General features: G+C 38.2%; 1 protein-coding gene across 10 annotated transcripts in view; it reads right to left on the bottom strand.

Moving 5' to 3' along the window:
- Spag16 (sperm associated antigen 16) overlaps window positions 1-25,884 on the bottom strand; it is a 919,670-nt gene that overhangs the window by 852,945 nt on the left and 40,841 nt on the right. For all 10 annotated transcript variants that reach the window (XR_005488954.2, XR_005488955.2, XR_010054628.1 and 7 more), the window contains exons 6-8: window positions 22,310-22,417; window positions 19,300-19,417; window positions 8,611-8,677 (exon numbers count right to left, since the gene is read on the bottom strand). Coding sequence is in view for 7 of the 10 variants with exons in the window: in XM_063267621.1 (XP_063123691.1) it covers window positions 8,611-8,677; window positions 19,300-19,417; window positions 22,310-22,417 (293 nt within the window). In the remaining 3 variants the exon portion in view is untranslated. The remainder of the gene's footprint in view (window positions 1-8,610; window positions 8,678-19,299; window positions 19,418-22,309; window positions 22,418-25,884) is intronic.

Genomic DNA, 25,884 nt, shown 5'->3' with positions numbered 1-25,884 from the left:
TTTTAATCTTTTATTAATCAAATATAATGAGTAGGCCTCTAAAAATGTTAGGGCATTTCATTTATCAGAAAAATTCTAATTCTAGCATTTTTCTAAACCTTAGAGCCTCCTCTTTCACATTTTTAAAACAAGTAATTCAACTTAAGTGATAATTTAAAATGTATTTTTCAGCATATTTTAACAAATATACTTTAAAAATGACTAAGTTAGACTGTTTTTGAATGTTTTATATAACACTGTTATATTTTCCAGGTGTACAATTTCAGTTTGTTATTGCATCTATACCAGTGGTGTGTGCATACCTGTATGTGTCTGTGAGTGGGTGTGTGTGTGTATGTGTGTGTGTGTGTGGTGTGTGTGTGTACAAAGATATTTCCATTTCCTGCTGACAGTCTCTGTCTATTCACTTACTGATATATTTTGTCTTACATCCTTCAAAATAGTCTCACAAATGTTCCTTCAGAATTTTTTTACCTGTTAAATTCAAGACCTGAAGGAATTTAGGGTTGGCTTCCATTAGAGAAAGGACTGAAAGAGCTGAAGGGGCTTGCGACCCCATAAGAACAACTATGCCAACCGACCAGAGCTTCCAGGGACAAAACCACTATCCAAAGATTATACCTGGGCTCCAATTTCATATGTAGCAGTGAATAGTTTTGTTGGGGCACCAGTGGAAGGGGTAGTAGCCCTTGGGCCTGCCAACATTGAACCACCAGGGTAGGGGATTGTTGGGGGGGGGGACAGTAATGGGAAGGGGAACACCCATACAGAAGGGGAGATGAAGGGGTTAGGGGGTTGATGGACAGGAAACCAGGAAAGGGAATAACATCTGAAACGTAAATAAGAAATACCCAATTTGGACTCTAGAGGAAAACACCCAGCACTGTCTGGGCACCCTAGGGAACAGGGACCCAAAAGAAGGCAGGGCAGGCCATTCTGGTTGCTGCCCTCATGGAGAGATGAAACCCAGCCCCAAGGCATTACTTCAGGCCCAAGACCAGATGTAAGACAAACTTCTGCTCCAAGTGACCTGCCTGGTGTACTCAGGACACACAAAGGTAAAGTTCCTCTGGGACTAGACACTTTCGATTTCTAGCTGGAGCTTGAACCTTGTTGATCCCAGCCCACAGCTTCCTGTTCCCAAACCCCATGGAGACAGAGCTCACTGCCCAGACAGGTGGGCACTCCTGAGACTGCAGGGCAGGAGAGACTGCCAGTACTGCCCAACTTTGCCCACATCCCTGGCCCAAGAGGAAAATGTATAGGGCCTCTGGGAACAGGAAGATCGGGGCAATCAAGCTGCAGGAGCCCTGCAGTCCAGATTGCACCCGGATCTGAAGAGACCAGGTCAAAAAGCTCCCTGCACCCAAATTCTGTGGGAGGGAGAGCTAGACTTTCAGAGGGGCAGACATACCCGGGAAGACAGAGAAGACTACCCTCTGCCCACATTTCTGACTCTAGAGGAAAACGTTTATTGCCATCTGGATCCACTATGCACAGGGACCCAGGAGAAGGCAGGGTAGGCCATTCTGGTTGCTGCCCTCACAGAGAGCTGAAACCCAGAACCAAGGGGTGACTTCAGGCCTGAGACCAGAGGTAAGACAAACTTCTGCTCCAAGTGACCTGCCTGATGGACTCAGGACACACACCCACATGGAACACCTGAAGACCAGTGGACAGGAACAACTACACGCCCGAAAGCAGAACACTCTGTCCCCATAACTGGCTGAAAGAAAACAGGAAAACAGGTCTACAGCACTCCTGACACACAGGCTTATAGGACAGTCTAGCCACTGTCAGAAATAGCAGAACAAAGTAACACTAGAGATAATCTGATGGCGAGAGGCAAGCGCAGGAACCCAAGCAACAGAAACCAAGACTACATGGCATCATCGGAGCCCAATTCTCCCACCAAAGCAAACACGGAATATCCAAACACACCAGAAAAGCAAGATCTAGTTTCAAAATCATATTTGATCATGATGATGGAGGACTTCAAGAAAAGACGTGAAGAACTCCCTTAGAGAAATGCAGGAAAACACAGGTAAACAAGTAGAAGCCTAGAGAGAGGAAACACAAAAATCCCTGAAAGAATTACACGAAAACACAATCAAACAGGTGAAGGAATTAAAAATGGAAATAGAAGCAATAAAGAAAGCACAAAGGGAGACAACCCTGGATACAGAAAACCAAAAGAAGAGAAAAGGAGCCATAGATACAAGCATAGCCAACAGAATGCAAGAGATAGAATCTCAGGAGCAGAAGATTCCTTAGAAATCATTGACTCAACTGTCAAAGATAATGGAAAATGGAAAAAGATACTGGCCCAAAACATACAGGATATCCGGACACAATGAGAAGATCAAACCTAAGGATAATAAGTATAGAAGAGAGTGAAGACTCCCAACTCAAAGGATCAGTAAATATTTTTAACAAAGTCATAGAAGAAAACTTCCCTAACCTAAAGAAACAGATGCCCATAAACATTCAAGAAGCCTACAGAACTCCAAATAGATTGGACGAGAAAAGAAACTCCTCCCGTCACATAATAGTCAAAACGCCAAATAAACAAAACAAAGAAAGAATATTAAAAGCAGTAAGGGAAAAAGGTCAAGTAACATATAAAGGCGGACATATCAGAATCACACCAGACTTCTCGCCAGAAACTATGAAGGCCAGAAGATCCTGAACAGATGTCATACAGACCCTAAGAGAACACAAATGCCAGCCCAGGTTACTGTATCCAGCAAAACTCTCAATTAACATAGATGGAGAAACCAAGACATTCCATGACAAAAACAAATTTGCACAATATCTTTCTACAAATCCAGCACTACAAAGGATAATAAAGGATAAAGCCCAACACAAGGAGGCAAGCTAAACCCTAGAAAAAGAAAGAAACTAATCGTGTTGCAACAAAACAAAGGGAAGACAAGCACACAAACATAATCTGATCTCAAAATATGAAGATAACAGGAAGGAACAATCACTATTCCTTAATATCTCTCAACATCAATGGTCTCAACTCCCCAATAAAAAGACACAGATTAACAAACTGGATACGCAACGAGGACCCTGCATTCTGCCGCCTATAGGAAACACACCTCAAAGACAAAGACAGCCACTACCTCAGAGTAAAAGGCTGGAAAACAACTTTCCAATCAAATATTCTGAAGAAGCAAGCCAGAGTAGCCATTCAAATATTGAATAAAATTGATTTTAATCAAAAGTCATTAAAAAAGATAAGGAAGGACACTTCATGTTCATTAAAGGAAAAATCCACCAAGATGAACTCTCAATCCTAAATATCTATGCCCCAAATACAAGGGCACCTACATACGTAAAAGAAACCTTACTAAAGCTCAAGGCACACACTGCACCTCACACGATAATAGTAGGAGATTTCAACACCCCACTCTCATCAATGGACAGATCATGGAAATAGAAATTAAACAGTGATGTCGACAGACTAAGAGAAGTCATGAACCAAATGGACTTAACAGATATTTATAGAACATTCTATCCTAAAACAAAAGGGTATACCTTCTTCTCACCACCTCATGCTACTTTCTCCAAAATTGATCATATAATTGGTCACAAAACAGGCCTCAACAGGTACAGAAAGATTGAAATAATCCCATGCGTCCTATAAGACCACCATGGGCTAAAGCTGGTCTTCAATACCAATACCGGGAAAGGTAATAACAATTGAAATGTAAATAAGAAATACCCAATTTAATAAAATGGAAAAAAATAAAAATTGAAAAAAAAATAAGGAAAGAATGCCCACATATACGTGGAAATTGAACAATGCTCTACTCAATGATAACCTGGTCAAGGAAGAAATAAAGAAAGAAATTAAAGACTTCTTAGAATTTAATGAAAATGAAGGTACAACATACCCAAACTTATGGGACACAATGAATGCTGTGCTAAGAGGAAAACTCATAGCTCTGAGTGCCTGCAGAAAGAAACAGGAGATAGCATATATCAGCAGCTTGACAGGACACCCCAAAACTCTAGAAAAAAAGAAGCAAACACACCCAGGAGGAGCAAAAGGCAGTAAATAATCAAACTCAGAGCTGAAATCAACCAAGTAGAAACAAAAAGGACCACACAAAGAATCAACAGAACCAAAAGTTGGTTCTTTGAGAAAATCAACAAGATAGATAAACCCTTAGCCAGACTAACCAAAGGATACAGAGAGTATATCCAAATTAACAAAATCAGAAATGAAAAGGGAGACATAACAACAGAATCAGAGGAAATTCAAAAAATCATCAGATCCTACTACAAAAGCCTATATTCAACAAAACCTGAAAATCTGGAGGAAATGGACAATTTCCTAGACAGATACCAGGTACCAAAGTTAAATCAGGAACAGATAAACCATTTAAACAACCCCATAACTCCTAAAGAAATAGAAGCAGTGATTAAAAATCTCCCAACCAAAAAGAGCCCAGGTCCAGATGGGTTCAGTGCAGAATTCTATCAGACCTTCATAGAAGACCTCATATCAATACTATCCAAACTATTCCACAAAATTGAAACAGAGAGAGCGCTACTGAATTCCTTCTATGAAGCCACAATTACTCTTATATCTAAACCACAAAAAGACTATCGTCCATCATGATCAAGTAGGCTTCATCCCAGGTATGCAGGGATGGTTAATATATGGAAAACCATCAATGTGATCCATTATATAAACAAACTGAAAGATAAAAACCACATGATCATTTCATTAGATGCTGAGAAAGCATTTGACAAAATTCAACACCCCTTCATGATAAAAGTCCTGGAAAGAACAGGAATTCAAGGTCCATACCTAAACATAGTAAAAGCCATATACAGCAAACCAGTTGCTAACATTAAACTAAATGGAGAGAAACTTGAAGCCATCCCACTAAAATCAGGGACTAGACAAGGCTGCCCACTCTCTCCCTACTTATTCAATATAGTTCTCAGAGTCCTAGCCAGAGCAATCAGACAACAAAAGGAGATGAAAGGGATACAGATTGGAAAGGAAAAAGTCAAAATATCACTATTTGCAGATGATATGATAGTATATTTACGTTCCACCAGAGAACTACTAAACCTGATGAACACCTTCAGGAAAGTGGCTGGGTATAAAATTAACTCAAAGAAATCAGTAGCCTTCCTCTACACAAAGGATAAACCGGCCGAGAAAGAAATTAGGGAAACGACACCCTTTATAATAGTCCCAAATAATATCAAATCCCTCAGTGTGACTTTAACCAAGCAAGTGAAAGATCTGTATGATAAGAACTTCAAGCCTCTGAAGAAAGATATTGAACATCTTAGAAGATGGAAAGATCTCCCATGCTCATGGACTGTCAGGATTTATATAGTAAAATGGCCATTTTACCAAAAGCGATCTACAGATTCAATGCAATCCCCATCAAAATTCCAATCCAATTCTTCAGAGAGTTAGACAGAACAATTTGCAAGATCATCTGGAATAACAAAAAACCCAAGATGGCTAAAACTATCCTCAACAATAAAAGGACTTCTGGGGGAATCACTATCCCTGAACTCAAGCAGTACTACAGAGCAATAGTGATAAAAACTGCGTGGTATTGGTACAGAGACAGACAGATAGACCAGTGCAGTGCAATTGAAGACCCAGAAATGAACCCACACACCTATGGTCACTTGATTTTTGACAAAGGAGCCAAAACCATCCAATGGACAAAAGATAGCATTTTCAGCAAATGGTGCTGGTTCAACTGGAGGTCAGCATGTAGAAGAATGCAGATCGATCCATGCTTATCATCCTGTACAAAGCTTAAGTCCAAGCGGTAAGGACCTCCACATCAAAAAAGATACACTCAAACTAATAGAAGAAAAAGTAGGGAGGAATCTCAAACACATGGGCACTGGAGAAAATTTCCTGAACAAAACACCAATGGCTTATTCTCTAAGATCAAGAATCGACAAATGGAATCTCATAAAGCTACAAAGTTTCTGTAAGGCAAAGGACACTGTGGTTAGGACAAAACGGCAACAGATCTTTACGAATCGTACAACTGATAGAGGGCTTATATCCAAAATACTCAAAGAGCTCATGAAGTTAGACCGCAGGGAGACAAATAACCCTATTAAAAAATGAGATTCGGAGCTAAACAAAATTCACAGCTGAGGAATATCGAATGGCTGAGAAGCACCAAAGAAATGTTCAACATCTTTAGTCATACGGGAAATACAAATCAAAACAACCCTGAGATTCCACCTCACACCAGTCAGAATGGCTAAGATCAAAAACTCTGGTGACAGCAGATGCTGGCGAGGATGTGGAGAAACAGGAACACTCCTCCATTGTTGGTGGGATTGCAGACTGGTACAACCATTCTGGAAATCAGTCTGGAGGTTCCTCAGAAAATTGGACATTGTACTACCTGAGGACCCAGCTATACCTCTCTTGGGCATATACCCAAAAGATGCTCCAACAAATAACAAAGACACGTGCTCCACTATGTTCACAGCAGCCTTATATATAATAGCCAGAAGCTGGAAAGAACCCAGAAGCCCTTCAACAGAGGAATGGATACAGAAAATGTGCTACATCTACACAATGGAATACTACTCAGCTATCAAAAACAATGACTTTATGAAATTCATAGGCAAATGGATGGAACTGGGAAATATCATCCTGAGTGAGCTAACCCAATCCACAGAAAAAAACACATGGTATGCATTCATTGGTAAGTGGATATTAGCCCAAATGGTCGAATTAGCCTAAATGCCTAGAACACATGAAACTCAAGACGGATGATCAAAATGTAAATGCTTCACTCCTTCTTTAAAAGGGGAACAAGAATACCCTTAGGAGGGGATAGGGAGGCAAAGTTTAGAACAGAGGCTGAAGGAACACCCATTCAGAGCCTGCCCCACATGTGGCCCATACATACACAGCCACCAAACTAGATAAGATGGATGAAGCAAAGAAGTGCAGGCCGACAGGAACCGGATATAGATCTCTCCTGAGAGACACAGCCAGAATACAGCAAATACATAGGCGAATGCCAGCAGCAAACCACTGAACTGAGAACGGGACCCCCGTTGAAGGAATCAGAGAAAGGACTGGAAGAGCTTGAAGGGGCTTGAGACCCCCATATGAACAACAATGCCAACCACCCAGAGCTTCCAGGGACTAAGCCACTACCCAAAGACTATACATGGACTGACCCTGGACTCTAACCTCATAGGTAGCAATGAATAGCCTAGTAAGGGCACCAGTGGAAGGGAAAGTCCTTGTTCCTGCTAAGACTGAACCCCCAGTGAACGTGATTGTTGGGGGGGAGGGCAGTAATGGGGGGAGGATGGGGAGGGGAACACCTATATAGAAGGGGAGGGGGAGGAATTAGGGGGATGTTGGCCTGGAAAGCTGGAAAGGGAGTAACAATTGAAATGTAAATAAGAAATACCCAATTTAATAAAGATGGAGGAAAAAATTTAAAAAAAGAATAAGAAACATGTTACATTTCAAGGAAAAAAAAAGAAATACCCAATTTAATAAAAATGGGAAAAAAAACTTCCTGTCTTGACTGTGAGTCATGTATTTCTATACATAGTCAAGTGTTTAATTATGAACTGGGCAGAGGGATGACACATTGTAGATATTCTATTTAACTGTCTTCATCTGAAGGGTTATGGTTTTTAATGAAGAAAGCAGTTGAATTTTTAGCTGATGAATTTGCAGTTTAAGGATTGATTTTATGTTGTTTTGGTTAAATTTATGTAAAGCCCTTAGTTTTCCAGGGCTGCTCTTACATGGTAAGAATCCTGCTCTAAACTGGGTCTCCTGTGGACCCTTGTGAGTTTTGTCTTTCATTCTATAGGACAAATATGGGGTGCTGAATGTTACTGTGCTGTTAATTATGTACAAATGTGTCCTGACCAGCAGGCAATGCTAGCCTTGCACTATTTCCTATCACGACTGACCTGGAGAATTGCTAGTCTCTTAGTCCTACAGAAATTTCCCTCTCTGCAAGTCTCAAGTAGTTCTATTGTATACAAGTAGCCGTGGCATCAACTTAGAACAAACACTCAGCTCCCTCACAGGAGCAGCCACTCTCATTCCAACCCCTCTGTAACATTTCTATAGACTCCAGTTGTTTCAGCAACTCTGAACTTCCCCTTTCATTTCATCGAGGCTGACATGTTCTAGGCACCCATCTGGATGAGGCTTAGTTTGAAGGGTTTCTTAGACATGATTGCATGGTTGATTGTGCAACTCAGTCTGTATTTTTTAGTATGTCATCTGTCTTCTGTAATTTGTACTGTATGTTTGCCAATGCCCCAAATGCTTTATCTACACTTTAGTTATACTCTGATATATGAAAAGAAGTCCAGACTGCAACCAGGAAATCCCATCATGCTCTGCCCAAGAGTTTTCTAGGAGTCTTTCTATAGCTCCTAAAACATTCTGGTTTAAAATAAATATTATATCACATCTAAATTTCTTATTAATCTGTTTATTTACAAACTAGTTTCCACAACTGTTATTCCCTCTTAAATATATCTAGAAAGCTGATCATTGGTCAGGTTGAAATATTATCAGGTTAGTGTTAATAAACTTTATATTCTTACCTTTGATTACAGGGACCTGAATATGTCCTATGTCTATGTTCTTCAGTGTTGCTTGAAGCCCAGAAATCTAAAAGCAAATAATGCAAACATGTGGCATTATATAGTAGTTTAATTTTTAAATGTTAAGTAAAATGCAACATTTAAAAATTGATTGCAAAATATCAAAAATATTAATTGCTCTTGAATCCATGCCTTTAAGTTATAAAACATTGAACATAAACTTTAGCAGAACCATAGCATTGTTTTGGTTTGAAATTCAATTCCACTAATCAACCACCGCACAAAGTATTTGAAGCATGAATCTCACAGCAAAATTTCTTAAATTAAAAATGTGCTTTAAATACTTTACAACTGTTCAGTTCAACTTTATGAGAGGACATTCCTCTGCTTAAATTTCCTCACAATTTATTTTTGTACCTATTAACTGTGGCAATTTATTCTTAGATCTACAAACTATGAAGTATTATCCAGGAATAAAAATATGATTAACTATATTTATGCCCATAATAATTATTTATTATATAGATAATCTGTTTTTATTAACCATATGTTATAATCAAGAACATTTGTTGGCTGTGTAGCATGCCTTTACCTACATTTCCTGAATCACAGAATCAAATTTAAAATTCAACCTTTAAAGTTGTCTCATTCTTTACTGTACATAATTACCCAAACATAAAATAGCTTCCATTTAATTACATTCAAATGTACATATTTCCAACTATAACTAGATACCAGAACATTTAAACATAAAAAAAAATGAACTTTAACCAGTGGATTGGTACTAATGGAATGCTAAGGTAAAATAAATAATATCAATTTCTTCAAAATGGGTTATAAATTTATCGTAAGCACCATACAATAGTGACTGATACAGTGCTGGAAATTCCAGTGTATCCCACACTTAGGCTCACATTTATACAAGTGATAACCCAGTGTTACTACGTACCATGTAGTAACATCCGTTGGTTTGCTTCTCAATTTTGCCCTGGAGTTCATGCAGAATTGAGTCACTATGTCCCCCAGTCTCCTTGGAATGATACATTCCTAAAATACTTCCTTTTGTTAATGGCCCTAAGTGCTTAAGAAGCACTGGTTACAAATTATCTTACAGAGTGGTTGTGAAGCACCCTACATGAAGTACCTTACAGGATGACCATGAATGCAGAATGACTCTCTTCCCCTATGGCTAAACTAGAATTAGGGATTTAGGAGGCACACACATATCACAGGCACTTGCCTTCAACACAGCTTAAGATGATGAGTTAACCTTGGTACCCTAGCAGAGGAAAGTGAAGTGGGGTGTTCCTTTTCCCCTGGATCTACTGTGGCTTTAGAAGCGATTCTTTTAAGTACACCCAACAGCTGAACTGTTGAGTTCCACCTCTCTGAGAGAAAAATAGTCCACTTATATGTGCAAGAATAGCCTGTTACACACACACACACACACACACACACACACACACACACACACACACACCATTACTCACTGGATCATCTTTATAATTTTAAGACCACAGAATTTTATTGTTTTTTACTTCGAATTATACTAATTCCATATTATTTAATCATTTGGTCAAACTGTTTCAGACTAGAGCACTGGGGATTGTTTCTGAATAGAGTTTTAGGATTCTATTGATGTTGTAAACACCATGATCAAAAACAAACTACAGAGTAAAAGATTTATTTTAGCTTACAGCTTATCGTCCAACATGGAGGGACCTTGGGTCAGGAACTCAAACGCAGTACCCTGAACCCAGGACTGACGAAGAGGCTGTGGAGGAGCACTGCTCATTGGCTTGCCCCTCATGTCTTGCTTCCTTTCTTGCCAAGACCACCTATCCAGCGTTGGTAATAACACATAAGGAATTGGACCCTCGCACACCAATCCTGACTCAAGATAACATCCCACAGACCTGCCTGTAAGTCAGTTTTATGGAGACATTCTCGGTTGTGCTCTCCTCTTCTCGGTAGACTCTGTTAACAAAAGCTAATGAGTATAGAGTCTTAGAACAAGAAATGTGACTCGGTTTCTAGATACCTGGCTACTAAGAGCTTTTAGCCTACTGTAGGTTATTGGTGGAAATACATGGAGTACAGTGGAACCAGGCAGCTCCACAGTCAAGTCTGGCTGCCTAGAACACAGAGCTTCTATCAAGTGGGCTCTACCTGTGCTGACAGCTTCTCCTCAGGACAGCCCTGTTGTCTCTAACATTGAAACGATCTCAACTGAAAACTGTTAAGGAAGGGAATGGGGGCGGGTATGAATTTAAAGCTACAGACAAGAGGAGACCAGAGATAGCATCTATAATTATTAAGGTGAAATTTTCTTTGCCAAACATCTTAGTCTATTACGTTTTAATTCAGCCTCTCTGCCATATGCAGGAACAAGACCTCAGCAGATTCCTTCCCAGACTATAACATTACAGGCACTAGGTCAGCTCATGACAGCTCCCTGTTTTCTCAAGTGTCCTGAGCTGGGCCTCCATTAGTTGCTGTTGCAGTATGCTTATCTTCCTTAACAGCTACTGGGAAGATGTGTCAAGCTCTACCTTCACCATTCTTGGAATAGTCTGGCCCAAATTTCCAAATGTTTCCACACCATTCCCAGAAACTAGTCCCACAGCCTGCTAGGAACAGCATCATCGGGTTTGACATAGCAATGGCCCTCACTCTTCATTACCAATTACCTAAATTGTTACTTTTCTGTTGCTTTGACAACTACGTGACAAAGCAACTTAAGGAGTGGAGAGTGCAGGCTTCATCTCGCATCATGAGGGTCCAGCCCTCATGGCAGACAGACCTGATGGCAGGTGCCCCAGAGAGCTAGCAACGCTGTATATACAATCAGGAAGCAGAGACAAATTCTAGTGCTCAGATTGCTATCTCCTTTTATCCAGTCCTGGACTCCAAGCCATGACATTATTATTCTATTTTCAGTTGAACTTCCCTGGAAATACCTTCACAGACCTGCCCTGAGGTGTGTTTCCATGGCAATCCTAAATACCATCAAGTGCAAAATGACTGTTAACCATCACACTATGTACTTACAAATCAAATGCATTTTGGATTTTATGAATTATGGGATTTTTTCAGAATTATGAAAATACTTTCCATATACTTTCAGAACTAACAACTAGAATTGTAAAAGTTTTAAGTTTTAAAACTTAGGTTTTAAGTTAATGTAAAAGAGTCATTTTAATGTTTATTATGTACCAAAGGAATTTAAGTGCTTACAAGATTTTTATCTAGTAAATGTGTACTTTCACTCTTTAAGATATAAATTGAATAGCATAAATGTCTAAATTCTGAGAGTTTCACCTATGCACATGGATGGGGCAAATATCAAAGGCCCCACCCCGAGCTGAAAAGCAAGACAGGCAATCAACAGCTCCTGGGAGTGGGAGAACGAGTTTCCAGAGAAGAGCCCCGTGATAGGTTTCCCAATCCCAAGTGGTCCGCCCTAATTGCATATATATGAACAACACTAAGTGGACTTGATAGGCTGCATTTATATGTGCAATTACACATGCAGCAATCACAATCAAAGCAGAAGTCTGACCACAAGAAATAATTAGGGAACATGGGATAATCTGGTGCAGGGAGAAGAGATGGAAACGACATTAAGTACTTGTGTATGAAATTCCCAAGAAATGTTAATTTGAAAGGTTATGCATTCTGAACATGCACAATGTAATTATTATATATCTTTGAAGAAGAGCATAGTAAATTAAATGCTCATGAAGATAAGGATCTGAGGATATGATCAGGGTTCTCATAGCAAGCAGGAGATTCTATTCTGCGACTTTTAACTCATATCCTTAAGGTATGAGGTGAAATCTCAGGGTATATGGAATAAACCTTATGTTTAAAGATAAGCATAAATGTGATATGTTCTCTATGATGACTCATTGGTAAATGTTTCATATACTTTAACATAGTTTCATTGTACAGATATTTTGAATAAATAAATTCTGTGGCTTCACAACACACTAATAGGTTTAGGTCAGAAGACTAACCAATGACCACACAGTCAGGATATACCTGATGAATCAGCTCTAACAAAAAAAAAGGTTTATTGACCACAGGTTGGTTTCTGTCTTTCAAATTAAAATCCCTTGGAAATTTTGGCTAAGAAAATTTCAGTCCCTGAAGGCATGGCTTACTTTCCAAGAAAATGTTTCTAAAACCGTTGATTCTTCCCTAATTTGGGGACTAAGATAATTATTCCAAAACTATAAAAGAATAATTTCTGGAAGTCTTTTGCCAGTTAGTAAATTGGGATCAACAAATTATAAATCACCTACTTCTTAGTATAGACATTACATACTCTTGGAATGATCTTGAAGCTATGTTAAGAACATTATTGTATAAGCTTATTCAATCATTTGACCCATTTGGGGTTTGAATAATATGTATTGGTGTAAGTAATCATGTTTCATACAGAATGTATCCAAAAATATTGGATTTTAAATCTATAAAACAATCCTGAAAAAAAATCAGATGCCTGGTATCAACGTTGTTCTTATTGAATCTATTTAAATAAGACTTTTTCAAATTGTAATCAGTCTCAGTTTTAAAAAGCAGATATAGCTAAAAGAAGAAAGCTATTTCTAAATCCTAACTTCCATTTTCAATATCAAGAAATAAACTTTAGTATTTTCTATCAGAAAATATTTTCCGTATCTGTATTCTTTTTTAAAATCAAGAAAAAACATTAGAAGTGAGTCTATAAGAACAGATGTGGATATTGCATGCTCCAAATGGGAGCACGGAGTGTTTTCCAGTGAATAATAGTACAGAAGCATAGCCCCCTACAACAGAACAAAGAGATAGAGCCTAAGAGAGGAGAAATCAGAGATCAGGCACGAGAACACAGGAGAAATAGTTTGACTTGAAAGAAAGGCTAAACATATCAAGTAGTTTGAAATTGATCCAAATACAATACATGCACTTCCATTTCCTCAGGGAACAGCCTCAAATACTGACATGCTGTACAGACATCTCATGGTTTGCATTATGCTGTAAAAGTATAGAACCTTTCAGATCATGCTTTAGAACACTACATTCAAACATCATTATACTTCAGTAAAGGAACATAGACCTGTTAATATTTAAATAATTTTCTTTCAGGTTTACTTAATGTGAGTGTTTTCCCTTAATGAATATAGGTGCACACCTGTGTGCCTGCTGCTCATCTCTATCACAAGAAGGCATCACACTCCTGAAACTAGATTAATCAACAGTTGTGAACTACCACGTGGTTCACCAACAATAAGAGTAGCAAGTGCTCCTAACTACTGAGGTATCTCTCAAGGAATGGTAACATTTAAAATACTAGACCAGAAACATAGGTCTGACAAAAAAGACAGAAAGAAAAGAAAAGGAGAGAGAGGGAGAGAGAGAGAGAGAGAGAGAGAGAGAGAGAGAGAGAGAGAGAGAGAGACTGACTGTCCATGCAACATGCTCACAGACACTGTAAAGAGACATAAAGTTAGGAAGGTCCCATAGTTCCTTCAAAGGAACCATGGAACAATATACATCATTAAAAACCAACCAAGGCTGTTTTAACCCAGAAAGACCCACATGATCTCTACCAGATAGGTTATCTATTGTTGAAAGAAAAATAAAACTACTTTTCCACAGTAACAACAGTTTGCTGTGCATCTATGTCATGATATAAAAAAATTAGAACCTGACTTCTAATATTATTTTAACTTTTAGCCAAGGTTTTACTTCACACCATATTAGTCTTTCAGGAAAGTGGTTCATCTCTGTTTACTATGTGAGAAAACAGAAGAAAATATAAAAGACCTAAATGTTTACAGAACTGATTTACAGACTCTTAAATTCACACCATTACTCTCAATTTCTATATTTTTCTAATAAAGCAGTAATTAGGTGTGAAAACCAAAGAGTGTGTGTGAGCTAATATGTCCTCAGCATGGCCTTTGAGCAGCTTATGGGACCACCACCTTGTTAGAGAAGAGGGACAGAAAAATGTTTCCAGGTATAATAACTTGACCCTGATCACACAGCCGATGAGTGTCAGACCAATTCTGCTCGAGTTACAGAGGCAGTAATCAAGGACCCAGGGGTACAGTAAGGAAGTTGAAAGCATTAGTCTTCATTGTTGGCTTAACTGGACTTAGAATCACTATAGAGGCAAGTTCTGAAGAGATCTGTGAGTTCATTTACAGGAAGAACTAAGGAGGAAAGCCTCATGTTGAACATATACGGGCAACACTAATCCAGGGGCTGTGGTCTTTGACTAAATAAAAATGAAGATGTAAGCTGAGAATGGGCAGGCCCTTTGCTCAGCTTCCCAAGGTACATCTCATGTTAACAGCTATTTCACTCTCCTGTACCATGATGTCCCTCATATGATGTACTGTATCCTCAAAAGGAACCAAAACCTTCCTTTCTTCCTTAATTTCCATTTTTCTGGGATTCTATCAAACAATGAGAAAAGTAACTAACATGTTACTTACTGCTGTTTATGTGAAAATAATCAAGGAGATAAAACTTTTAGAGCATGACATACGTGTCATGAAATTTTAAATGATTAGAACATATATTTTAGTCATTAATACTTGCAATATAATTCAAATATTCCAGGACAGAAAATTAAAATCCAAGTACAAAAGGCACTGAAAGGATGATGTTTTATATTTTAAAGGCTAATAATTTCAATGAAGATGCAAAAATAACATTATTTTTATATTTTAATAATATTATATGAATTGCATTGCCATCATGAAAGCTTTTGTAGCTTATGAGTTTGGAAAGCAAGAAAAGAATATTAAGCGTAGTCACAGTCTTACATTCTTTAACAAACTGCCATGCATTTTAATGCAGCATATCACCATTTTGCTTTCTTTTTCTTTTTTTAAATTCAATGCCAACAATACCTCCCCAAAGACCTGGGCCTGTACAAAAACAAATACTACCAGTAGAAGGAAAGGATGTCACTCAATATGAGTGAAGAAAATTCAGCCAATAAATAAGAGTACCAAATATATATTTGAGAGAAATTTCTAAACAATATTATTTTGGGAACTACTACTACTACTACTTACTAGCAATATCTCTGATCTCTAAGGGCTTTTGAGGTAGGAGACAACTTTCTAAAGCAATGATTCTCAATCTTTCTAAAGTTGTGACCCTTTAATACAGTTCTCCATGTTGTGGCGATCCACGGTCATAAAATTATTTTTGTTGCTACTTCTATCTGCAATTTTGCTACTAATGTGAATTGTTATATAAACACCTTATATATGGGATATCTAATATGTGACCCCTATGAAAGGGTCATATAGCAGGCTTCCACCCCAGCATCTGATGCTGGAGTCCTCATTGGTAAAATTGAATGACTGAGATTTTGTAACAAAACAACATTTGGCAGCCAATGTGGAGCACAAGCACAAGGACCAGGAAATCATGCAAGATGTGGACAAACTAAAAAGCCATCAGATTTGATAAGGCACCTAGGAAGTCCTCAAAGAGAGGTTAAGAATGGAAAAATACCATAATACAAGACATTCGAACCCTGTATAGTGCTACTTTAAATGGCTTGAAAATAGAAGCAGAGATTTATCAATTATAATTACTATTAGTCTGGTAATTCACAGTCTATTCTTAATAACTGCCTTATATGTTTTTATGCCAGAATATAAAAGACAGTGTCATAAGATGCAAGCCTTAGAAGACTTAGAAATGACAATTAAAAACTATTCACAGATGAGGGATTTAAACAACAACCTACCACACCATCACAGGATAAAACTGAAGAGGAGTAGTCCAAGGTTGTTAGAAAACCAATGTTAGTTTATCCAGTTACTATAAAAGACTTACCAAAAGATGACAGGCACCCCCAAAGTTATGAAAAAAGTTAAATGTAATTTTAGAAACATTAGATTTGAGATTTTAATACATTTCATACAATATGTATTTACCCTCTGTAAAGCAGATATTAAATTCATGGGCAACTCAGAACAGAATTATTCTCCAAGACTGGAAAGATTTGGCAACAGCAATTTTGGAAGCTGGTCCTCAGTTACAATGTTGCACATGGTGGGAAGAGGAAGCCGGGGCCTTAGCACAATGAAATAGGGCTACAGGTATTAATCTTTCCCAAGCTCAGTTGTCAGGTAAGGGTCAGTATGCTGAGTTACAGAGGCAGCTTGAGTTGAGGTTCATGCCTTGGCACTGTCTTTTAGCAGCTTTAAATGCTTGGGACAAGGAAGTGAAGAATGAGGAAAGAAATCTGAGTCATTTACTAAAATTATACAAGGCCCCAAAGAAGTCTTCACAGATTTTTTGCAAAGATTGACTTCAGCTGTAAATAAAATAGTAGCACATTCAGAAGTCAGACAAATATTAATTGAATCTTTGGCTTTTGAAAATGCTAATTTGGAATGCAAAATGATGGTTAGGCTTTTTTTCCTCCATCTTTATTTAAATTGAGTATTTCTTATTTACATTTCAATTGTTATTCCCTTTCCTGGTTTCCAGGCCAACATCCCCCTAACCCCTTCCTCTCCCCTTCTATATGGGTGTTCCCCTCCTCATCCTTCCCCCATTACCGCCGTCCCCCAACAATCACACTTTTAAGTCAAGATCTGTATCATAGATGATTGGGCTAGAAATATGGTTGATATTGGATCTCATATTTACGATGCTACTCTGAAAAAAATTCTAAAAATTTCAAGGAAAATGAAAATATCACATGATTTCATAATGGTAAATAAGGAAATCTGAAAAGAGATTGTACATAAGTCATTCCTAGAAACAATGTTTTTTTCCTAGAGATAATCAAAACAAAGGCCCCAGCATTCTGAAATCTGCAGAAGATGTAACAAAGACTGGCATTGGACTAATGAATGCAGATCAGCAAGGGACAGGCAAGGTAAGCCTTTGCCATGGAGAACTCCTACAGGCCCCAATATCAAATTTGATTTAATCATTTCATATCAGCATTATAGAAACTCATCCACAATGCACTTAAAAGATGTAATGCTTGTTGCTAAAAGTAACATGGACCTGATGCTGACAAACTGGGTCTAGGAAGCAATGTCAGTGACAATAGGACAACTGGCTAACTCCAAGAGAACGTTCCAATTTGTGAAACCTGTGCTGGGCACTATTGTTTATCACAGATTCTTGCTTTGTACATGGCTACTCTAGCAGACTACATTGTAAATAAGGACACATTTCAAGAATGAGACCTAGACCATCCCCCCTAGACAAAGAGCTAACCAAGAAGTCTGTAGCTACTTCTTGGTAGCTGTGAGAACAAGATCTCTGTATAATTAAATCTTAGGACACCTTCAATGTCAGAGACAGCAACACCAACCAATGACGGATGATTAGCAGTCTATGTCAGCAACTGACAGTCAGAGAAATAAGTATAATTAATAGTCAGCAAGACATGAGCAAGGTCTGAGGTAGAGAAGCTGGCTATGTAGCCAAAAGCGAGCAGAGTCAAGGTCAATTATTAACATCTAAACTAAAAATGAATAGAGGTGATCTTCAACTACCTCGACTAGATGAACAACACTCATATAGCACATAACCATCCCCTGGTTAGCTCAGGGGACATGCATAGGGCTTGTGGACTGTTCATTATTTTGGCCTATGATAATCCAGAGAATTAACTAAACTCAGTGGAGTAGCTCAGCCTCTGTCAAGTTTCTAATAATACCCTATAAAAATATGAACAAAAGAAATTCAATAGATTTTTTTCCACTCTTGGAAACCCCACATTTTCTGAGAATTTATATTAATCTTTCTCAGTATCTCATTATTCTTTAATAACTCTTGATAAATCTGGCTTCTACTCTGCATACTCCTATGAGAGGCTGCATCAAGACCAATTGGTGGGATAGAGAAAACTTAGAACCACTGTCCCATTTCAATCTTTAATAACTATGGGTGTGCAACATTTTAGGTCCTTGGAGCATGAATAACTAGACCATCTGTCATTCTCAAAATCTCTGTTCCAGCTAAGTATGTTGCTTAATGCTAATGTGGATAGTTTTCAAAGCTCACATTTTAACCACTCTGTTTATTGCTTTTACTACAACAGCTATTTTCTTCTAACTGTACTTTAGCAATATACTATTTCATGTTTCTGATACATATTAACTAATTAATTAATAATCATTATGAGTTGTTAATATATTAGATACTTTTCATCATGTTTTCAAATACAATTTATATACAAATTTCTGGACAATGTTTTAAAACTTAACTCAAAAGTAAAACCATCAATCTACTCATAAAAATGAAAGCTAAAGGGTGGAGCAACAGCTCAGTTGGTAAATTTCTTGACCCCCACATACAAATGTTCAACATGGTGGCACATACTTGTGATCCCAATACTTGGAATATAAAGACGAGAATATCCCTGGGACTCCCTGATCAATCAGTCTAGCATAATTGGTGAGCATCAATCCAATGAGGAACCCTGTCTCATAGGAGGTAGATAGCATGTCTTAGAATAACACATGATGTCCTACATATGCATCATATGTACCTGGCCTCCATATACATACACACCCTTGAGCACACAAAATCATACACACAAACACGCATATTCACGCATGCACACACGCATGCACACACACACAATAAACAAGAAATGATTACGAACTGTTTCAAGGTAGTTTTGGCTGCCTCTTTCCTTACCTTCCCAACAGCTCGATCTCTTTCCAAAGAGGTCAGCATTTTCTCCTTCAGTAAAGCATGATGTTTCTCATGTAACACCCTTATAGTTGGTTCGTAAGATGCATAATGCAATTTCAGCCTATAAAAGTAAAAGGCCAGCGGCATCATCAGAAAGGGTAAAATAGTTACATCAGTGATTTTTATCTAACATCTAATCCCCTTCTCTCCTCTTTCATTCCATCTTTGTGTGCTTATGAATAAAAATGAAGAGCCATGGAAAGGTCAACATGCCAGAGCCAAGAAGCACGAAGTGTTATTTTCTGTGTAATTTCAGTCTACCTCAGGTTAGGGATAAATAAAGGAAACTATATTTTCCTTCTGCACTTTCCAATTTCCCAGCAGCACATTCTCTTCTATATCTGAGTATGTACTCAGAGGACTACCTCAGTTCTTTCAAAATTAGAGAGTATATGTTTACAGACAGAATAGTACTATGTGCCTGTAATCCCAACACTCAGGAGGCAGCGGCAGTAGGATCAGAAGTTCAAGGCCGGTCTCAGCCACATAGTGAGTTCAAGACCAGTCTGGGATTTATGAGACCTTGTTTCACAAAACTTAACATCCAGTCACAATTCACAAAAAAGAAGGGTCATAAGCAACAGGCAATTAAACCAGAAACCAGGAATTTTGTTTATACCAAAATAAAAGGTAATCTTGAAAACATGTTTCAATGACTTCATATTAAGAAAACTGAGTATAGAAATATATTTTTTTATTAACTTGAGTATTTCTTATATACATTTCGAGTGTTATTCCCTTTCCCGGTTTCCGGGCAAACATCCCCCTCCCCCCTCCCCTTTTTTATGGGTGTTCCCCTCCCCATCCTCCCCCCTTGCCGCCCTCCCCCCCCAACAATCTAGTTAAATATATTTTAATTTGAGCCTATATGTCTGTATGACTACAAACCACATGTGTGCAGGTGCCCAAAGAGATTAAAAGAGGGTGTCAGATACACTGTAACAGGAACTATATGTACTCATTTGCTGCCTGGTGGGTACTGCAAATAGTACGCATGTCCCTTTTTATCTTTTGCTCTTAAGTATAGAACCATTTCTCTAATGCAAAAAATAGTTTAATGTCTCAAAGAAAATAATACTACATAAGTACCTTCAAAATTTTGTCTGATTGAAAAATGTCTTCAACAATGCTTTAGTTTTTACTGGAGAATACATTATATGAAGTAAAATATATAGATCCCAAGTGTCAGAGTTATCTGTTTAGATTAATATGTATATTCAGTAAAATCATATTTTATCAAAATATAGTGGCACTTCTAACATCCCAGAAAACTCTGGGACTGTGTATTTGGTGCCAAACAATATTTTCTCACTAGACGTTCTTTTCTTTCACTTAGAACAGGTTTCCAAGTCATTCTGTATCATACACTGGTAGCTGTATTTCATTCCATTTCTGAGCAGGATTCTCTTACATATATATATTCATTATTTGAATAAAAATACATGAAGTCTACATTGCAATTGAAGTCTTACGATGTTGGAGACGTCTAAACTATGGGATAAGAACTGAGGGAAGCTAGAGGCACAGAATCAATCCCAGAGCCAGGGAGAAGCTACATGTGCTGCAGATGGCAGACCTCCAAGGGTGGGGCTACTCAAGATGCTTGTAGTAAATCTCATGACAAGCCCCAGATACCAGATATGTGCATGCAGGGTTTGTATTTTGCCCTACTGGATTTCTGTTTGCTTTGTCATATACCTCCACCCCTCCAGTCTGGAATGAGACTGTTTTCTCCGTATCATTATATATTGTAAATTATTTTTTGAATTTATGAAGCATCACAGTAGAGATTGCCCTGAGTTCCAAACCTGTTGGGACTTTTCAACAGTACTGGAAGTATTAATTACTGTGGAAACATTGAGAGTTCAAAAAAAATATTTCATACTATGAGACAGGAGCTCATAAAGCACAGGGGCAGAATCATAGAGTTCAAGTCCAAAATGCTACTCAGAATTTCATGAATTCCCATACTTGGTCTCCAGATATTGATGTTGTTAGGGAAGGCAGAGGAATATTCAGGAGGTTGAGATGTACTAGGAACAGGCAGTCACTGGTAAAGCCTAGAGGTTGTTCTAGCCTGGTTCCTCTTCTCATTCACTCTTTAGTCTCTGACTTCAGATTGATACGATAGGCCAGAATTCTAGCCCTGCTTCCACGCCCATGCCACCAGGACGGCATGTATCCATCAATCTAAAAGCCAGAACAAGTCTTGCTTCTTGCACAATATCATATAATAACACTGAGAAAAGAAACCACTTCAGTATGTCCTTTTTAATTGTATATTTAATGGGTATGACATATATTTAAGCATAAATATGTAATGTTTATATTGGACATATTTTTAATATCCTTGTCAACACAGAATGTTTTTATATGGTATTATCATAGAACAAACAAAAGACCATTTTATTTGAGGACTATAAAACTGACTTCTTGTTTTACACAAAAAGAATGGAAGGAAGCTAATGAAGGAGGAATCCTGAGTATGAATAACACCTCCCAGAATACCTTCTGTAATTTCTCTTATAAATTCAAGCCAATTTAGGATATGCCTTGTACCCCAGCAAAGCTCTGCCTGTTCTCTGTTGTCCATGGCACATCTGGTGAACTTCCCATGTTCTCTCATGATATGTGCTGCTGCATGTGGTGTTCTGTCTCATAATGGCAGCCTGAGGACATCACTCTACATGCTTACCCACTATCCACAATTCACCTCACTGGAAACACACCGTTGAAGTCCTTTGCTTATACCAGACTTACTAAGGCTGTGTCTTAAATGACAAAGCAACAATACAGTACATTTTCTTACATTTTTGTTTTAACTTCTCAATAACACATTCCAATAGTGTGAATACGCCTTCAATTCAAGGGCCTAAACTTCCTATCCAATAAACTTAAAGAAACAAGTTTATTGAAACAGCACTGCTCAAGTCAACACACATGAGCATCTCACCCTTTGAGGTCAGCAATGAGCTTGTTCTTTTCTTGCAGGATGCGCTTATGATGCATGCGATGGAAGTCCCGTTCCTTCTGGGTTTTCAGCAGATCTTCTTTGGCCTTTCTGAAAAACACCAATACCACCAATTTTCAAAACTTTCCTTCCTGAGAAAAGTGCTTAATATTGAGTCCAAGAGGAGAGTAAGCCAGTGACAACTGAGTTGCACGGAAGGTGCAGTATTCACTGAGAGCCCAGCATTTCATGCATGGTGGTCCTATTCTACATTGCTAAGTTATGAAAGGACAAAGCGTATACTTCAGAGACGTGAGTCACTCATGCCTCACAATTTAAAATCAAGTTTTTCCTACAATGTCACAGTGGTATGCAAAGCACCCTAAAGGGCTGGTCTCATGCCCATTCAACACAAAATGAACCCACTGCTATTCGTGGAGGTCTTTGCTTAGAATGCTTGTCTTGTACTTATACATTATGAAGTCCTGTTTTGAGTTTGTAGGATTTTAGGGATTTCATAATGTAGATGTGTAAAAAAATCATAAAATCTCAAGCACATACAATTCTATTTACCAGTAATTCCTGTATGCTTAGGAGAAAGATTTTTGTTGTTTTATTCTTCAATTTTTCCATTCTCTGTGACCAATTATATTGTGTTTCACTGTGAATTTTAGTTCATATGTAAAGACTTTTAGAATTTAAATATTACCTCCAGAACAAAAACTTTCACGATTTAAAATATCATTATTGACCCCTCCACTTTCTTCCTTCCAACCACTGCAATAATCCTCTTTCCCCACTCACTCTCAAACTAACTGGCTGGGGATATATATATATACTTTTACTGTTTTAAAATTAAAAATACACCAAGGAAATATATTACACACACTTTAAAAGATTCAGAGTGAATATGTTTTCCTTCAGTTGTGAGTTCATGACTCGCTAGTAGAACAGTAAGATAGATACTTGGCTGAAATTTGACAGGTAACACCACACTGCACTGCAAACAACAAACAGACTCACATCTGTAAAGGACTAATAACGGGCTCACATCTTTTTCTAATGCTCATTGTTTGCCTGTACTTCTCTGTCTACGCACAGGACCCCTTGAAAATATCGCCTTTCTACATTAATGTATCACCGAGACTGCATTGTTCTAGACTGTTTATTTCTCCAAAAATTAAAAAAAAATGTATTTCTTAGACTTTTTGTAGGAAAATCTATTTCACTGAACTCTTCCTGATACACTGTCTCTTACAGTCTTAGGGACTTTCTTCTGAAATGTTCCCTTAGATGTATATACAGGTGCTGTGATATAGATTTATCTCGTGGGGCTGGACTCTCCGTGATATGTGAAGGAGACTCACTGTATTCAGATATGCACCCACCAGTGAGCCCACTGGGTTCCTACAGATGCAGACACGTGGCCATGTAAAGAACAGTATTTATTGTAGAGACTTGATGTGCCAGGTAGGAGTCTCCACCATCTCAGAGGAGATGAGGATGCAGAATGGGAGGCAGAATTTTGTGAGGGGTGAACCAGGACACAGAAGGAGGACTGGGAATTGTAGGGAGGAGATGAGAGTTGCTATGAATAGGAGATATATAAAAGAGATTGGAATACCAATGATCAGACACATTATATACATGTATGACATTATCACTAAACATACACATTAAAATAAAGAGATTAACTTGTAAAAAGAATAAAAAGATGAAATTCTCAATAAAAATTAACTATTAAAAATGTGATTCAGTCAAAAGAGAAATATTCTTCTACTGGATAGGCTAATGCAAATTATATTTAAAATGGAGTTCTATGTGATGTCTCAATTGGAGTGTGTCACTCACGTCCACTATATGCTGGTCTCAGGAAAGGATGGTCTGTAATGAACAACAACAAAATATCAGCTCTATCCATATTGGATAACTAATGACATGCTGCTTCCTTGAGCTTTTCACACTCTGAAGAAATGAACTGACCTGGAGGGCAGACACACTACTTTAGGACCAGAAGGGAAGAAATAAACTTTTATGTGTCACAAATATTGCAAAATTGAGATTCACATAAATGCACACAGATATGCCTCCGTGGTGAGCCGGCTCAGAGGATTCTGTGGGGAACAGTGTCTGGGCCGCTGCCAAGGAAGTTTGTGGGACAAAGTTAGGTCTCCAGGTTCCTGATGTAACATATGTTAATCAGTAGGACTTCTGGCCATCAAATCAAATTATAAATGGTGTGTGGTCAAAGAGACAATGATACAAATTCTAAGTTTCTTCTTCCAAATCTTTCAATCTTTTTTGGATAAGCTTTATTAATCTTTACTAAGAAATTTTGAGTTTGCATCACACATAAAATAAGTAACGTCCGATAAACACAACACTAACAATGATCATCTTCTATCCAACCTCCAACTTCATATTCATGCTAACTTTTTGATATGTACAGTAAATTATGATTCAAATATTCATATTTGAAACTCATTTAATGAATATTTCAATAACTGTTAATTTTTTACAGCTTTCAACCATGTGCACAAATACATGTAATACAGGCTACAAGAGGAAATAGCAAAACCCAAGAAGCCAGGTGTGTTAGCTGCTTTCCTCATTGTTAAGTTATGACAGAACAGTTTAAACAAGGGGACTTACTGTGCCTCACAATTAGAGGTCACAGTTTCCACAGCAGGGAAGTTGTGCCATCAGTACTGAGGGACAGCTAGGCATTCACAAGAAGCCAAGACAGTGAAATGCTGGTGCTCAGATGGCTTTTTTTCCTTTTTACTCAGATTGGAACCTTAGGACATGAGATGCAGTGTTGCTAGGTAAGCCACCAGAGACCACTTTGTAGATATCCTTAAAAACAAAAAGAAAGTCCATATTTCCAGCTGGTGGCTGCACAGGTAACTTGTTCAAATCATACATCCCGGAGCCTTACAACCCTGTCTTTTATACACAAAAACCACATCCTGGTTTTCACACTTCATTTAACAAAAAGTGGAACTTCAGAAGCCAAAAAGCAAGGCTAATCCATTTAGGGACTTTTTATTTGAGGAGTTTCCTAGATGTACAAACCAAGTCTTTGTTCCCATTTTGGCAAGTGCTGGGACTATGTGCTGGGTTTGGATGATACCTCTAACCTGGTGTCAGTTGTGGTAAGGTCTGGAGGCCTATTACAGTAGCTTTCAAGGGGGATCTTCTCTCTTCAGTTGAACCTTCCTAGACATCCTTCATTGTGGGAAAACTCTGCTAATCGAAGTCGAAGTTTACCATGATCAGATAGCCTCTGGGCTCAATGCAATATTGGAGATCCCTTCATTAACTGGACTACTTCTCTGACCTTGTCTGGGGAATTCTTAGCCCCCACACATGCCTCTACCTGAGGACTGTCACTTAGCCTTAGGTAGATTACAGGTTCAGTTTCCTTTCTCCTGATTAGAAACTGTTCAGCTAGTACCTGAGATTCCTGAAATGTGTTCCCATGCTAACCAAGTTCTTCAGTACCCTACATCCTCAGACAATTGCCTTTGTACATCATGGATGTTCCTACCCTAAGTGGACATTCAACATTCAGGGAT

The sequence above is a fragment of the Rattus norvegicus genome, chromosome 9, assembly GCF_036323735.1.
Source record: "Rattus norvegicus strain BN/NHsdMcwi chromosome 9, GRCr8, whole genome shotgun sequence".
In the NCBI taxonomy this organism is placed as follows: Eukaryota; Metazoa; Chordata; class Mammalia; order Rodentia; family Muridae; genus Rattus; species Rattus norvegicus.
The sequence above is the reverse complement of the archived record's forward strand: the minus strand, read 5'-3'. Positions and strand labels throughout refer to the sequence as shown.